This window comes from Equus caballus, chromosome 8 (genome assembly GCF_041296265.1).
Source record: "Equus caballus isolate H_3958 breed thoroughbred chromosome 8, TB-T2T, whole genome shotgun sequence".
NCBI classification, from domain to species: Eukaryota; Metazoa; Chordata; class Mammalia; order Perissodactyla; family Equidae; genus Equus; species Equus caballus.
Window position 1 is genome coordinate 13,556,940 of NC_091691.1, and position 17,491 is coordinate 13,574,430.

The 17,491-nt window shown below is 47.6% G+C and overlaps 1 protein-coding gene across 1 annotated transcript in view; it reads right to left on the reverse strand.

Moving 5' to 3' along the window:
- UBE3B (ubiquitin protein ligase E3B) overlaps nt 1-17,491 on the reverse strand; it is a 50,163-nt gene that overhangs the window by 14,736 nt on the left and 17,936 nt on the right. Inside the window, exons 14-21 of the mRNA XM_005612489.4 lie at nt 16,306-16,473; nt 12,806-12,977; nt 11,074-11,192; nt 10,315-10,429; nt 9,456-9,555; nt 4,794-4,913; nt 270-446; nt 28-138 (exon numbers count right to left, since the gene is read on the reverse strand). Of these exons, the coding sequence (XP_005612546.1) occupies nt 28-138; nt 270-446; nt 4,794-4,913; nt 9,456-9,555; nt 10,315-10,429; nt 11,074-11,192; nt 12,806-12,977; nt 16,306-16,473 (1,082 nt within the window). The remainder of the gene's footprint in view (nt 1-27; nt 139-269; nt 447-4,793; nt 4,914-9,455; nt 9,556-10,314; nt 10,430-11,073; nt 11,193-12,805; nt 12,978-16,305; nt 16,474-17,491) is intronic.

Consider the following 17,491-nt stretch of genomic DNA (forward strand, 5'->3'; position numbering starts at 1 on the left):
CAGTTCAACAGTCCTTAACACGCCTACCTCATACACGGCCTTCCCCAGCATCTTGCCCACAAACTCAAAGAGCTGCAGGTAGTTCTCATGAATGTAGGACGTGGGCGAAGGGTAGAGTCTCTCATCCCCACTGGTTGTCTGCAAGGCAAAACGGACGGGTAGAGGCAGAGAGGTTAAATGCTTTGTAACGAGCAAGCCCAGCCCTTCACTTCTCATTTGTCACCTCGCATTTGGCTACTGTCAATCTCGCTCTCGCTCCCCTTAAGTACCTTGAACAGATTGAGCGCCGGATCGAACACCCTCTTGATGATCTCTTCCAAGAACTCCTTGAAAACGCCGTCTTGATCAATCCCTGCCTCGTCCACCCCGAGGTCATTGACAAACTTCACGCGGATCACGCCCTTCATGGCGTGTTGGGAGAGCTGCCGAAGCTGCTCGTAGCCATCCTGCCAAGGGCAGAATTACAGCCCATTAGGAACACAAGGCCTTCTGCATAATTCAGGGCTCCCTCCTCAAGGCTCTTTCTCCCCTGTGTGAAGCTTTCCCAGTGTAATTACTAAATGTGCAAGTCAAGAGGCATGGGTGCATGAGAACAGTTCTCACTTGCTTTTAAACGCGAGTCTGTTAAAAGGAAAATTCATCACGGGGATGTGACTTCCCTGCTCTTTGATAAGAGGAGACTGCCCTCAAGAGGATGAAGAGCGGTAAGATGAGGAAATTAGACAAGATGAGTCATGACAAGCTCTCAGCCTTCAGAAAACGGATGGAAAAAAACTGGGACAAGATCTCATCCTCTCTATTTTAATGCTAAGAAATAAAGCTCATGGTAAATCGATCGATCAATGAAACTTACAGACGGCTACAAAATGACACGTAAAAGTACTCCTCACCCCTCAACTCGGGGCACCTTTCTGCAGATCACGAAAGGCCTTGTCAGTCACACTGAGGAATGCAGGTTATATCCTGAGGGCAATGGGAAGCCACAGAAGAGTTTAGGCAGGGAGTGACATGGCTGGCTTTCTGTCTTAAAAACATCTTTCTATTGGCAGCAGAGCAGACAGATGGCAGGGGACAAGGCAGGAAGCAGGGAGACGGGGGTACAGGAGTGATGTTGGGCCTGGATGAGGGCAAGAGCAGTGGGGAAGAGAAGCCTCAGCACACCTCTGGCGTGCAGTCAGCTCTCTCAAGACACGCAGCCATTCAGCATGTCCCTCTATCCAGAACTCCAGGACACAACTTTAGAGTTCTACTAAACCCTCTTGTTTAGTTTGTCTCTTGATTCTCATCTGTTGAGGTCCTCCTGGCTCCTGGTTCTGACATCTAATGTATTCCTAGCATGCAGGCGCTGATAAGCAGGCTGCTTAGGTTTTCATTTCTGAGCAGCGACTGTAAAAAATAGTGCTGAACAGGATAGGGACGAGGGAGGAGTCTCCTGGTCCAACATGAGAGGCCCCATGACCACGGTGAAACTGATATCTTTAGATGCTGTCACATAAGCTGCAAATCAAATCCAGTATCCTCTTGAGGCCACCCCACATTTCACCTTCTCAGTGCAGTGCTGTCAGACGATTTGCTAACACGAAAGAGACCATGTCCATAGCATCCACTTGTCTGCCAGTCTGGTCCCTTGTCACAAAGCAAATGAGGTCAGTATGGCAAGACCTGTTTTGGGGAACTCTTGCTGCCTTCCTGCCAATCCCACTTGCCTTGTGCTCACCTAGTGATCCAAAGGACTGTCCTATGGTGGCTCCCAACCCTATCAGAGGTTAGTCTCCAAAGCTAGAGAGCAAGGAAAAAATCACCTCTAAACTCCCCTAAGTCACCTGAAGGGAACAGGATCATGGTTTTGGGTGCACAGTCCTGAAAAGTACTTTTTCTGTACAAGAAGTTGAAAACCATTAAGTTAGATGAAAAGAAAGGAAAAACAGGAAGTCCCCACGCAGGTCCTGCAGTATTTAAATCATTCTGCCTAAACTTAAGATCATTATCTTGGCACTGAGTTGAGGATGGGGAGTGCTCCTGCTTGCCTGTAGGATTTCCTCCATCCTGCTTTAAAACGATGCCTCCCTAGCCATGATACACATTGGGAGGTGTGTTAGCATAGTGTTAGGATTAAGCGAGATGGTGTGCGTAAAAGTACCTACCATGCAACCCAGCACATGGCAGAGGCTCAAGGAATGCTTGCTGGAGTCAAAACTCAATTTTGCTTGACCAGCCCCACATCAGCCTCCTCTTTGAAAAGCTGTAGAGAGGAATTTGCCATTGGCCTCCTCTGACATGTTTCCTGTTGTGCCCTACTACCCTCGGGGCACTGGTGCTGGTACACGAGGATTCTACCTGCGCCCTTTGGGAAGGTGAGTGGGAGTAGGGCATTGCTCTTCTCTACTCCATCTCCACGAGTAGACGGAGAGAACAGTGACCTGGGGACAGGAGGGCTGGTTCCCAGGCCCAGCTCTGCCACTAGTACCCGAGTGACTTTGAGAATCTAAACCTCTCTGGCCTCAGTTCCGCCTCTGACAAGGCGAGGGGAAGCGGCTGGACAAGAGTACGTCTAAGGTTCCTCCCAGTTCTGAAATGCTACAGTTCCAGCCCCTGTTCCCCTGTGAGGAAGCCCTGTGGCAGGACGTTAGACTAACACCTGGCAGCCTAATACAGAAGCACGGCCTTCAATACAAACCAAACCAGAGGAAACAGAGTAAAAGCCCAGGATATCATATAAGTCTAACACCAACTTTTTGATGCCCCCTTGTGTCCAAATCAAGCAAAGGCCAGTGGGCTGTCATGCTCCATAAGCAAACCACCAGATCCTGAGAACAACTGGGTAACTGAATAACGATCTCTCCCCTTTCTAATTCAATGGAAGACCAGTGATCAATTTCACGACAAGATATATGCTAACAGAATGTAAACAGGAAAACGGACTTGCTTAAAACCTAAGATGGACAGCTCTCCTTTGACATCCCTGAGGGATGTGTTTTCAAAAGCAGGCTCAGGGTACCCAGGACACTGAGGGAATTTCCCATAATAAGGACACTGAGGAGGGAGGTGGGGATTCCATCACTCGCAGGAGACACCAGCTGACTTCCCACCGGTACCGGCCCCATCTGAGCAGGTGTGAGGCAGGGGATTGAGGACTTCAAGAGACAGGAGGGGTGTGTCCAGGTCCGAGGAGCAAAGTGCTGGAGGAGGGAGTCTCGACAACACAATTAGGCTTTGTCTTCTTTGAGCCAAAGCAGAGGTTGCAAACTGGTGGCCCACTGGGAAGGGAGGTGTTATGTGACCTTCCAGGTATTTTACACAATTTCATTAGTTCACAACACAAAACAGATCTAGGGATTTCATACAGAATCCTGCATTTTGGCCTTCTCTCAAAAAACCAGAGCATTCTGGTGGCCAAATGCCTACATGGCGAGAGTGAGGTGGAGCTGAGTGGAGGTGGCCTCTTTTAAGGGTCACGTGTTCTCCACTGCCCACCCCTCTCTGCTGCTCCCCAACACTGAGGCTGGCTGTCAGCTGTCACCCATCAACTCACTCCGGGGGGCTGCTTTTCTTCAGCAGTTACCTAGATGGAGGGCCGTGCGTCAAGAAAGCAGGAGAGAGAGCAGTGGAAGTGAAGAACATTCCTACTTGTTTAGCATGCAACAAGGTGCTCCTGCGCTGAGACACACTCACCAACTTTACTCTTTCCTGACCTGCAGGGTCCCTGTAGGCACTTAATTTCTTATTCTACTTTTAAGAATGTCAAAAACATCATCCGTGTACCACATGCTGCCTTTCCCTGGCAGATGTGTCAATCACTAGTGGTCGGGGGAACTAAAAGCAGCTCTCCAGGGAGGAGGACTTCAAAGGAGCCCCAAAGGAGACAGCGAAACTGTGTGGGCAGGAAGGGCTGCCACTGCCATTTGCTGGTGGCTGGCTATGTGGCCATGTGCTGTCCTGGGATCCCAAGACTGTCCTACACTGCACAATGTGCTAATGGAAGCATGGCTAGAGTGTGATAAAAGGTCCAAGGAGCAAGCACGGGCAAATAAACCAAGCCAAGCCTCTCCTGGGAATGAGGACTTGGGTTCAGTCACCAACTCCAGCACTGGCAAGACCAGCACAAATGGAGCAGGCTGTGCACTGCACAAGCCCAGGGGAGGGTGTGCACACACAATGCACACATCACAGGTACGTACATTTATTACGACAGTGTTCCAGCACGTTGTAGTCAGGGTCTTGTTCCAACAAAATCTAAACATTATGACACTTTTCTGCCATCCGGAGGTAAAGTGTTCTGAGGACAGATCCCTATTTCTAATTCCCATGAAGTCGCCACACAGTGGTAACCCTGGACACTGGCTTTGCTGAGGTGGGCCACTTCCTTTTTATCTGATGAGTGCGTGTCTAGAGACCTTCTAGCTCAGCCATAAATGCATTTCCCAGTAAGGCTCAGTCAACTTCCCGCCCACACTCCAGCCTCCGCATTCACAGCTGGCAGTCTGGGCGAAGTGCCTGCCAGGACAAATGCAGCTTGCACAGGCATGAGGACATCTACACGTGGCAGCTCCTGTCCTCACTTCAGAGAGGCACCAAGTGTGTGAGGCTCTAGCCCGGGCCCCAGGGGGAGAAGGAAGAGAAATATTGCGCTGCGGGTCTCTGGCCCTGAGGAATGTTTAATCAAGCAGCTCGCAGAGCGGGATGCAGGACAAGCTGTCCCTTTTCCTGCTCCCAGAGCCTTGATTTCAGTGTCCTTAGATCAAGGAGCGACAAGAAGGTTTGCAGAGCCCAACTCCTTGTGACAGGCTTCTCACCTCCAGCATCCGGGACCGTCGGATGGTAATGTGAATGACATGAGGGGAGGCCGAGCTGGTTTCCACAAGGCCCAGTTTCTCCTTCTCCTTGGTAACCATGTTTCGGAACAGGAGAACTCTCTGAAACGAGCAAAGGGGAGACCAGAAACAGGGTCAACAACTCTTAATTCCCTAAAACACACTGTGCAAAATTATTGAAACTTAAGTCACGGGAGAGGCAACCAGAACAGGACACTCGAATATGTGCTACAGGTGAGAACCGACTCGGGGGCTTGGGGGAACAGTAGACACTCCCCAAAAAAACTCTTGGGAATTAGAAATAGAGCTGAATACATGCCAAGGAAGCAAGGTTCCAGAAAGAGTGGTCTGGCAGCAGCTAGAGTCTAGCTAAGAATAGTCTAGGAGAAAAAGCATCCTCCTCATTCAGTCAATAATCCACCGTAAAAACCCGGCAGCAAGACAAGTTACAGGGACTGCTTTACAGAGTCGTGCCTGCTTCAAAGGAAATCGATATTATGAATTTAAAAAACAGAAACATTTCAAAGATAATTTTTTCACTTGTAAGAAATTTTTAAAATGATCCTACAGAATAAGGGTCCCTGACCCTTCCTCTGCCTCCTCTGTGCCCTCAAGCACACCCTAGTCCCACTAGTAATGTTTCTTAATTATTGTCTGAAGACATCCCTCTCCCCATTTGAAAGACTCTGATGAGCCCCTTTAGGAGGGCATGACCCTCTGCCCCATCCTAGGTTTGAGAATCACTGCCATAACAACACTCAAATAATGTCCGTTGAATGAACAAAGAAATCCAACTCAGCTGTTTTTTTAAAGAATGGGAGCCTCCTGCATAGTCAAGAGCTTTGTTAAATACAAATAAGTACGGTCATAACAATAAGAATAGCAAGGAGGGTTAACTATATATGAGGGGAGACTAGTGCATTTTCATTTGATCATTTTTATTAACCCTGTGAAGTAAATACAGTTGTAACAGAAAAAGCAATTGCCAACATCCTCCCAAGAAGAAGGAAGGATGGATTCAGTGGAGGGGCTATTGTTTGGTGAAGCAGCTCAGTGTGGCTGGTTCATGAGTCTAGAAACAAGGACTGAAGTGCTCTGAATGGTATCAAAAGACCGTGGGGATGCAGGGCAGTGGGGGAGGGTGAGAGCAGCCCGAGAAACAACCCAGGAGGCCATGGTGCAGGTGAAGGGCGCCCCTGCCTCTCCCTTCTAGGGCGGGGGAACCGGCGGGGGAACCAGAGACTTTCACAAACAACTATTTAACTTGTACGGGGCCATGTGGCACGACTGCTTCCAGCGACCCCAGATCTTCAGCATGATCACCTGAACAAGGGGTGTCATTTTATGAAACACCATGCAGAAGATGAGCTTCACATCTAGGTTAATCCAGTATGGGGCAGAGACAGCATACACAGAAGCAAAACTGGGAAGGCGACCACGAGAATGCTGGTCTCTCAGGAATCAAGGAAAGGCTGGATGGGGCTCTGGATTTCCATGGGATGTGGAAGAAGGTTTGGGGCAACCTTAACCAGCTCTCAAGAGGTGGGAAGACCTCAGCGACCACGGTGGACATCTGGGTAAGGATCATTATTCCCATTTTGCCGTTGAAGAAACTGACTCATCCAAGGTCACACAGCTGGTAGGCAGGGGGGCCAGATTCAAACCCAGAGCCCATGCATGAACTACCACACCACACAGCCCCTGCCCACCCCACAGGGTGCTAGCCCTTCTAGGCCAAAAGAAGAGGGAGAGACCTTAAGTCCAGTCAGGAGATGAATTGCACATAAGTGAGCAAAAGCAACATAAGAGAGTGCAGAGAATGAAGTGCTGTTTGTGAACCAGGTAGAGCCGAGGCTTTAAAAAATGCTCAGCAAAGCGAGAAAGGCACTATAAGCCACCCACTGGAGTGAGATCAAGAACGAGAGAGAGGTCCAGCATTTAGGGCACGTGGCACACTGGCAAGAGATGAAAGAGAGAAAGCAGGGCTGGAGAGGGCCTATCACCTCCCGTGTGCTCCGGTAAGAGTGTGTCAGCAGGAGAGGGGAGAACCCACCCCATCAGAGGGGAGTGAAACCCAACACAGGAGACAGTGTGAGTGCCCTCGCCGCTCTGACACTCTCCCAGACCTGCTGGTGCCCTCACAGGGAGCAGGACAGGCCAGGAGATGAGGAAGGGCCCAAGGGAGGGGAAAAAAGATTTTATGAGCCAAGGACAAAAAGCTCAGGTGGCAATCTTAAGCACAATTCCCAAAACAAAATAAATGGTGAAGACTAGAAGACAGCCTGGACTCACAAGTCATGCTAACTAATCTCAGGGGTTCCCAAGCGTGCTTGACCAAGGCATCCCTAATGGCTCAGTAATTATTTTCATAGCACTCCTAGGTCAAAAGAAATACTTAACAGTTCCATTACTAGGCAGTCTGAGTCCTAACAATTTAAGTATTTATGTGCTAAGAACTTAGAACTGTATTTAGAAATACACATACACCGAAATAAAGACTATTTTAACTTCATTATTAAAATCCAGCTTAGCAAATATGACATCATTGAAAAGCACACTGAAACTGAACTTGAGCTAGGATTTCACATAGTGTCCAACAGATTTCACTGTGTTCCCCTCAAACACCTAAAATATTCCCGTGGGAACCAGGGGGCCCCAGCACGGTTCGTGAACTGCAGACACACAGAGTGGAGACCCCAGACTGTACGCTAGGGGAAGCCCACGGTCCAGGGTTGAATTCACAGACACACAGGCCCGGGACGAAGGGCTGCATCTCAAGTCAGACTCCAGCATACTGGACCAGGCCCAGCGGATGAAGGGCTGGAAACACTTTAACGAGGGATGGCTGGAGAAGGGAAGGATGCCACCCTTGGGCACAGAGGACGCAGAAGGAAACAAGAGTTGTCTGCAGATCTCAGATGATTAGAGATTCTACTTTCAGTGGCTGTTCAAGGACCAGAGGGTAGAAATTACAGAGAAGTAGATTGGCTTAAGACAAGGAAGAACGTTCCATCATTGGGAAGAGTAAAGCAACAGAGTGGCCTGCTTTGCAAAGCTGTGCATTTTCTCTCTGAGGCGAGGTCAGGGACCCTGTTGAGGGGCTGCCTCGGCACGTCTGACTAAGTCAGCTCCACGGGGTCCCTCATTTCTGAGAGGTTCTGCTGTCAGGAGCAGTAAGAATTTAAACAGCCCCATCCGTTTGTGAATCACTGCTCGAAGGTAAAGAGTGGCAACCTAAGTATTAACGTCAAGGTCAAAACAACATCCGAGAGCCGTGAGCAGTAGGTATCTCTGAAGAGTGAGATTTGATTTACAAAGCTGTGACATATGCACTTTTCTGAAAACGTCTATTCTGTCAAAAAAGAAAAAAGGAAAGGAAAAAAGGGCACATCTAGACCTGTAAGAGCCTCCTTTGAAGGAGCGCAGTATTGTTCTGGCATCCAACAGACACGTCTGGGGTGCCCATGCACAGAGGGACGTGAGCAGTGCTTTCTCTCAGCTCCTGGACGCTCTTGCCACAGCGCCTGAGCCCTCCCAAGTCTCTCATGTCCCTGGGGTCTGTGACACCACACTGCTGGTTTTCTTCCTCTGATGACTCCTCCCCTTGTGCTGGCCCTTTAAAGGCCCTGTCCTGCAGGGCTATGGCCTCAGTCCCTTGTCCTCTCACTCCATCTGGCTCCCTGAGCACCTTGTCCATGGCCAGGAACGCGGTTAGGAGATTTAGGTACTGTCCACATGTAAAGTCTATCTCCAGGCGACCCTCTCTCCTGAGCTCCAGACCCAAGTGTCCAACGGCCTCGAGGAGTCACAGACACCTCACATGCTGCCTGCTCAAAGCCGACCGCACCAGCACTTCAGACCTACTCTTGCCTGTGCTCCCAATCAGCAGATGGCTCTGCCAAGCACCCTGGCACCCAAGCCAGAAAGCTGAGCATCACCCGAATAACTCCCTTCATTCTCCAGTAAACGTCATCATTCTCCAAGGCCTGTAGGTGCTACTCCTTCAAAGCCTCTTCACCTTATGATGTCTCTACCCCGTGGCCTCACCCAAGTCCAGGGCAGATAGCTCTAACACCTCCGCCTCTAGCCAGTCCTCCACACCACAGCCAGAAGGAACTTTCTAAAGCAGAGCTCTGACCCGCTGTCTCCAAAACTGAAAACTCTCCAATGGCTTTGGACAAAATCTAAGCTCCTCCCCTTAGTTTACCAGGCCCTTCTTGTCCCAACTCCTACAAACCATCCAGCTACTTGACTCCCTCCTTTGTATTCCCTCCAGTCAGACTGCAGCTCTGGCTCTCTCACCCCAGACCTTTAAACACTGTCCACTTCTGCCTATGGGGCCTTCTCCTGACCCCTGCTCCTCATTCCCAGCTGGGTTAGGTTCCCTTGTCTGGGTTCCCACAGCACCCGTCCCTGTGGCATCCATCCCACTCTGCCTGAATTGCCAGTTCATATTGTCCGCAATCTCTGTACCCCCAGTACCTAGCCTAACGCCTAAGAGAGTAAGACCCAATCACCATGCGCATTTGCTGAACGAATGGTCTCATTTATTTATTTCCAATGGCTATAACAAAGACGGAGAGTCAGGAACCATATGGTGGAACAGAAAGACGCTGCAGGAGCCCAGTCCCGAGCACAACTCACGTTTTTGTGAGGAATGACGTGAGGGATGTACTGCAGGATCAGCTGCGCCCGCTTTCGGTCCTTGTCGAGTTCTTGGAAGAGCACACTAGGTTTGAGATCCCTTAAAAAGAAAGACACGCGTTTGGGATAACTAAAACAAGAAAACCGTTCTCCAGTGCTGGGTAGCAAACTAGAGCCTGCTGCCTGTTTGTGTAAATAAGGTTTCACTGGAACACAACCACGCTCATTCATTATGTATGGACGATGGCTGCTTTCACGCTACACCGGCACAGCTGAGCAGTCACAACAGATTGTCTGGTCTGCAAAGCCTAAAATATTTACTGTCTGGCCCTTTACAGAAAAAGTTTGCCAGTCCCTGCTGTAGTGCCACAACTTTAAGGGTTGCCTAACAGTTGACAAGCCATTGATAAAAAAACACAGACATCATCTTATGCTTACTTGTTACAAGAGGATTTCCCAACCCACCCCCCAAAAACCTGGCTGTAGTTTTTATCCTGCTAATTCTGCTGATAAAAACTGCCATTTAACTATCATAACCTGTTGCTCAGTTCAGATGAAAGAACTTTTCTTCCCAGTTTGGGTAAGAAACATTTGCTAAATGTGATCTGGCCTTGTTACCACTAATGAGCTGTAATCATCTTCAGTGTCAGCTCGTCTTATGAGAAGCGGCGGCTGGATGACCTGTCCTCACAGGTGCTTTACAGCAGCAGCCCTCCTGATGCAGATGGAGGAGGAAGGAGATAGACAAACTCCCCTCTGCCCTAGAACACGAGCGCAGAGCACCTGGGCAGCTCTGCTGCCAGAGCGTGACAGAGGGGACCTGGCTTCCTCACATCCTTTTCCCCCTCCTGGTCCTCACTTTCGCAGCCAGTGGTCATCGGGGGCGAAGCGCCGCCGGCAGTCCCGCTCATACAGCACCATCAGCCAGCCGTGGACGGACTGGAAGAGCTCCAAGGTCTCGCCCTTGGCATTCTCTGCGGGGCAAACAGGAGAGTCACTCACGGAGCTGATCAGAACCAGGGGAGTTCGGAGGACAGCCTCTTGTCTCCTCCCATCATCATCATCAAGTCTCACCAAGGTCTTCACCTCCTTCACTCCGGATTTTACATGCAACTAATGGAATTAAAAGGCACCCTGGGTACGTTCCAAGTGTCTGCAGGACTTGAGTATCGCTTAGGACAGAATCACTCCTGTTGTCTCCCATTAGTGTGTCAGCCAAAGGACCTTTTAATCTAAGGAGCTTTGTCCTGAACAATTGGAAACACTTCAGGAAGTGAACTCTAATTTGAAGTGTGACCTGGCACATGCTTTATTTTCATGGAAATCAACTCAAAGAATCACAAGGAGATTCAGAGCAAAAACTAATCATCAGTAATAATCCTTCACACATACATGGAAATCCTGAAGGATGCCTGGGAGATTAAGATTCCCATAACCACACTACTATCTCAGGAAGTCAGAGAGAGAGAGTGAAGAAATAAATCTTCCAATTACATGAATAAATGTGCATTTTTGATTAACTCTGATAGACAACAAAGCTAAGAACCAGTTGATGTCACAGACCGTGGTGTCCCTACGTGCAGCATCAATTACATGATGGCTGACATCGTCACCTTACCTACGATTCCATCCCAGATCATCTTAAACACAAAGGAATTCAGAAAAGAGGAGATGGTGACCAGCTCTTCCAGTTTGAATGAAATTTGTTCTTCATAAACTTCAATGTCATCAAGGATCCTAAATCAGACAGAAAATTATTCACAATTTCCCACTGAGAAAAAGGGAAAAAAATGAGATCTGTATCTCTTACTAGACAAAAATAAGGTTAAATAAGCTCTTTTAGATAAAATTTACAGATAAAATGACATGATTTCCAGGATATGCTTCAAAATAACCTGGGAGAGGAGAGCCGGTGGGAGTATAGATGAAGCAAAAATGGCTATGAGTTGACAACTGTTGAAGCTGGGATGGGCACATAAGCGGTCATTATACTATTCTCTCCACTTTCTACTTATTTGAAATTGTCCATAGTAAAAAGCTAAAAAACACAATTGAGGAAGGAAAAAATAATAAGCTCGACCCTGTATTTTTCCTATTCCTAAGGCTCTGGCTGAGAGACTTTCTTAATTCATGCCTGAACATCAGGGAATCTTGATTGAGAGTCTCTGTCTACTGAGGAAAGCTGTGGAATCTTATTCTGCACCTACAACAGACACTAGTGCCACTTAGTAGGTACTGAGAAGTATTTATGAGTGAATGAATAAATGTCTGAAAGAATATATGAATAAATGAGCCATTTAAGATACAGTTCTATCTGAAAATTTCTTAAAACTGCTCCATCCACTTGAGAACATGACTCATTCTTGGATCACTCTTGACCCAGCAATGCAGGTTGTCTTCACCAGCAGCTACAGACCTCTGCTCTTGCCTCCAACTGCTCACTGAGGCCCTCCTTCCATGATTCTTATCCAGTCGGCCACCCACATGTCCCTGATCCCCTCCTGCCAACGTCCTCTAGCCTGAACCTAACACTGCCTGAGGTCCACTCTCAACCTCTTCGGAAAAAGTAGAATTAAAAGGATACCAAATATGCAAGCAGATGCATAAGCTTAAAGAACAAAGGAACTGAATGGGACTAACATTTGTTCATTTCACACTCTGTGCCAGGCACTGTACTAAGTACTTGACATTCCTTTTCTCATTTACTCTCTATCAGATTGGTAATATTACCTCCACTCTACTAATGAGGAAACTGAGGTTCAGAGAGGTTAAGCAACTTGCCCAGGGTCAGCGCGATAGTACTAATAATAGGTGACACGTACTGAGCTCTTCCTGCAGGCCAGGGAGTGCTAAGCACTTTCTGCACCTCGTCTCTTCTAATCTTAAGAAACAAGGTGCTGAGAGGTAGGTGCCATTGTTATTCCCATCTACAAACGAGGAAACTAAAGCTCAGAGAGGTGGAGCCTCTTGCTTTCCTGCCCAGAGTGTCTCAGTAAGTGGCTGAGCCAGGTTTTGCACCCTGGCTCCCTGGCTCTGGAATTTTCCAGTAAACTACCTAGCACAGTGAGTAAATGGCCAAGGAGATTTGAACCCAGGTCCAGGAGACCCTAAAGCTTACACTCAGTGGTACTGACCTCGCTCCCCTGAAAGAATGGGAAATAACAACTGCTGAAGCCCTACTATATGCCACCCACTTTGTCACTGTTTTCCAGTCTAATGCTTCTAATGACCCTGCCACACAGGTCCAAACGTTTGTAGTAATCACATCAGCAACTGCTTCCTAACTGACACTGTAATTTGGTCTCTCCACATTCTAGGAAAAGAACTCGGCCCCGCAACAGTCAACCTACGTGATGAGGTGCCGGGAACAGCCACAGAACAGCATCAGCATGGCCAAGAGCTGCTTAGACTCTTCAGTGTCATTGTTGAGGCATTCCAAGAAGAGCTTTAACCCTCCGTGGGGCCCCAGCTCACAGATAAATGCCCACAGTTTGGGCAGCAGGTCATCAAGGTAAGTGAGACCTGGAAAAGGACAGAGAAACCCAAGCTTCAGGTAGGGGCTCCATCTGGTCCATTATTTCTCCTATCCACTGGGAAAACAAAACACTGAAACCTATTAGTGAACATTTAATGTGTGTGAAAGAAGGTGCAATTACTAAGAAAATCATCCTGACCGTGAGAACAACAATGATAATAACAGCTAACATTTAATGGGTGCTTACTGTGTGCCAGATACCACTCTAAGTACTTTGCATGCATCATCTCTTTCCCACCTCGTGAAACTCAATGTTACCTCCATTTTATAAGGGAGGAAACAAGTACACAGAGGTTGAGTAATTGGCCCAAAACCACACAGCCAGTAAATGTTACAGCCAAGACTAAGCCCACGTCTGTCTGACTCAGCACTTCTGCATCAAATCAGGGATCAGCAAACTTTTTCTGAAAAGGGCCAGGGAATCAATATTTTTAGGCTTTGTGGGCCTGACACACTGTCACAACCACTCAATGCTACCATTGTAGCACAAAAGCAGCCATAGATACATGAATGGACGTGGCTGTGTTCCAACAAAACTGTTTACAAAAGTAAGTGGTGGGCCGGATTTGGCCCATGGCCGTAGTTCGCCAACCTCTGCTTGAAACCCTTTCGCAGTCTCCCCTACATTCAGCAAAGCTTTCCTCTCAGCTACTTCTATTATTCTATCTCTGTTAACAATGGGAAAGCAATGAATGACCACAGCAGAGATAATCTGAAGTGTTTCACAAAAATTTAACCCTGAGTGAAGCAGGGGGCATGTGAAGTTGGCGTCCTGATGGCAACAAGGCCTCAGACACGCAGGCTATACCACTGCTCCATTTGAAGTCTGTTAATACACCACTGACTTAGAAAGCTTGGCTCTGAAGTTCCACGTGTCACTTAATATACAGTAAGATGTGTTCCTCAAGTTAGTCCTTAGAAAAGGCGGAGTCAGTCACCTTACATTTGAGTCTTTATAACACCTCTCACTTTACAGGCACTCTGAATTACTGCATTTTGCACACAGAACTATGTGAGGAAGCTCTATGAGCCTGGAGCAGGGGGGGACACGCGATCAGTGCCGCCCAGGGATGCTCAGAGGGCGAGCTGAAGGCACTGGAAAGGAGGCAAAGAAACGGAACATCCATTTAGTTTATTCCTAAAGCTTTGACCTCACATTCTCAAGGGCAGGAGGATGTGGCCATAAAATGCAGAAATCTCACAATTTAAAAATAGGTTAAAAAAGAAACAGTAAGCAGTAAGCCTTTGGAGATCACAAATATACTCCTATAGGACAAAAGAAGAAAAGTAATTGCCCTCACGTAATGCGAACGGGCACTCGTGGTGTGGACGAAAACACACATATAGCATCAAACGCCGATTCCACAAGGGCCGCAGCCTGAGCAACTGAGAGTGACGTGAAGATGCCACGCACTGGAAAGCTGCGTCAGAGCAGGAGCTCATGGCTACAGGGCTGTCACACGCATGTGACGAGCCTCAACAAGGACGCTTTGTAAATTGTGAGAGTAGAAAAACAGCAGTATTTTTAAAACAAGCATGTTATTTTCTATAATCTGGGTATCACTAAACTAACAGACTTAATGTTACACACACACTTTAGACTAGTTTACCTTCCTAAAAGCATACATTTTCAAGTTAAGCAAAAAGCTTCTTTTTGGATCCTCTCATTGGGACAACGTGGGATGCTTAAATTTATGGTCATTTAAAAAAGTTGGACATAGTCCATCACTGCAGAACCATCGCAGTCAGTATGCTTCCCAAACCCACACATTGGGTGCTGGGGCACCCAAGCTTGGTCTGGGCCCCTTCTCTTCTCCTTCTGTCCTCTCCTTAGGGAGCCTACCTGAGGCCCAATGCTTTACACACCAACCCTTTCCCCAGGTCCCCACAATGTACACTCAAATGCCCGCTTGGCATCTCTGCTGTAGGCCCAGCAGGCCCCGTACATGGACCACAGCCAAAACAGAACTCTCAATGCCCCACAAGGCCCAGCCCCAGATGGTCAGACCCAGCTCAGCAAATGGCACCACCATCTACACAGTTGATCGACCCAGAAAGCTGGCATCACCTTTGGAACCTTTAGTCCTCACTCCCTCAAATCCAATATACCACTAAGACCTGAACCCTCTCTAAAACACGTCAGAATCCTCCTGCTTCCCCCTCCACTGCAGCAGCCCAGTGGTTCTCACCCAGGGACGATTTGGCCCCCTGGGAGCATCTGGCAATGTTGGGAGACATGTATGGTTGTCACACTGGGGGAGGAAGGGAGGGAGGCACTACTGGCATCAATGGTTAGGGGCTAGACACTGCTAAACATTCTACAAGCTTCCACAACAAAGAATTATCTGGCCCAAAGTGTCAACAGTGCTGAGGCTGAGAAACCCTGCTCCACTCCAAGCCAACACTGTGTCTCATTATTTCCACTGTCATAGCGCCCAGCACTACATCAAATATATTTTCCCCTTGCTTATTATTGGTCTCCCCGCTGCTAGAATATAAACCCTTGAGAACACAGACCTTGGCTATCTTACTCACCTCTGTATGCTCAGTGCCTGGCACACATAGGTGTCCTATAAATATCCGAAGATGAATAAATAAGTGTGGAAGAGAGAAGCAGCATCAATTTGATTTAAAAAAATGCAACAGAGAAGTTCTTACTCCGTTATATAGTAAACAGCTTCATGGATTACGTAACACTAATTCATACTAACTCCTGCGTTACAACTTAAAAGCCCCTCATGCCCAGTTCTGTGCTCACAGAGGGGACTTTGTTCCTTGCTCAGCTAAAAAGGAAAATGTTGGGCATACCCATGCGATGGGATATTATGCAGCCAATAAAAATAAGGTTTTGGAAGAACTTTTGACATGATGAAATGCTTTTAAAGTGATTAATGAAAAGAGAAAGATAAAACTGTATATTTCCTTCTCTATACATACATGCACACGTACATATGTATCACATTCAGGCACAGGCGGTTATGTCTGAACTGTGGGACTAGGCGTGGTTTAAGTCTTCTTTTTCAGCTTCCTTGTCTTTACTAGTTTTCCATGTAGAAAAAAACGGTAACTTTTTAAAAGCAAATGGTACTTCAAAATGAAAATAAGAGCCCAGCCACAGGAATGAACTGGAAGTGTTAGGATTGAAGTTAGCTTGAGCTATTTAACTGAGGTATACCAATCTCTAAGAAGAATAGCTCAAAAATACCTTCATTCATATCTATTTTCTCAGTCAAGGAAGCCAGAAAAATAAACTTTCTTTAAGAAAAATTATCTGCCAAATGTGAGAGACGGAAGAAGACGCCTCAGGCCGCCAACCTGTGAGAATCTGCAGCCGGATCTGGGTTAGCGTTGTCAGCGAGGTCTGGTAGAGGACGCAGATGTTGCAAACCTTCTGCACCTCCGCAGAGTCAACGCGTTTACCCCCGACAGGCCTGAGAATATTCCGAACGGATGCAGACTTCTGAAATGCACGCTTTAGGAGATCTGGCACGGAGAGAAGAAGGAACGTGTGAGCAGAAGTTCAGCCATCTGCCAAATTCCACCATGTGAAGGGAAGAGCACTTCCATAAAGCTCCTCATTTACAGTCAGAGCCAGACGGGGGCTGCTGCTTTGATTTAAGTAATCTCTTTAGGACAAATTAGAAAAGCATTAACAAGAGGTTTTCAGATGAAACCCACTGACCTCTTCCGAATATCAGAAAAGTCCTGAGAACAAGCCAGGCATATTCGATTCTTGCAGGGGATTCTTTTACCGCATCACTCACCTTCAGAACCCACAAAGGTAAAATTCTGAGAACTGTATTAGGGGAAGAAGGACCAAGGGGGGGGCCTGGGTGATTCCCAATTTTCTGTGCTTTTAGGCGGAAGTGGGGCATCAACTTCAAGTCCTGATAATCATTTTGGGTTGATGCAATTTTAGTTTCAAACCTCCCCATTCATACCCTGCTGAAGTGACACGGAGCCCGTGCTCGCTGACAGCTACAAGAGGAGCTTTGCAACATGCCCGACGGCAGAAGAAAACCCACCTGGACCTGGAAATCTGTAGCATCGCCTTAACTTTCATCAGAGAAAGCAATAAGAAACCTTTTCGTGGAACCCATTTCTGACCCTGCAATGGGGGCACTGCTGGGGTGGCAACCTGGTCAGTGATAGCCCAGTGCCCCCTTTATAAGGAGCCCCACATGGAGGATTTCTTTTAAGATTAGGAACTGAGAAAAGCTCTACTTCCCCTAAGAAATGGGTCTTCTTCCTGTTAATGAGAAGGAAGGAAGGGTTCACAAATCCCTTTTCACTTTGGCTGCTAGAAATTCAGAGCCAAATGGAAGTTCAGAGATAACCATGGTGGCCCTCAGGGAACATCTATCTGTAGACATTCTTCCCCACACGCGACCTTGATTTTGCTCAACTATTTCTATTTCCTTGGTCCCTGTCTTCTATTCCTAAGGATTTTCTGTCACTATTTTGCTAAGCAGTCTCAAATTCCTTGCGGGAGAAGTCAGAG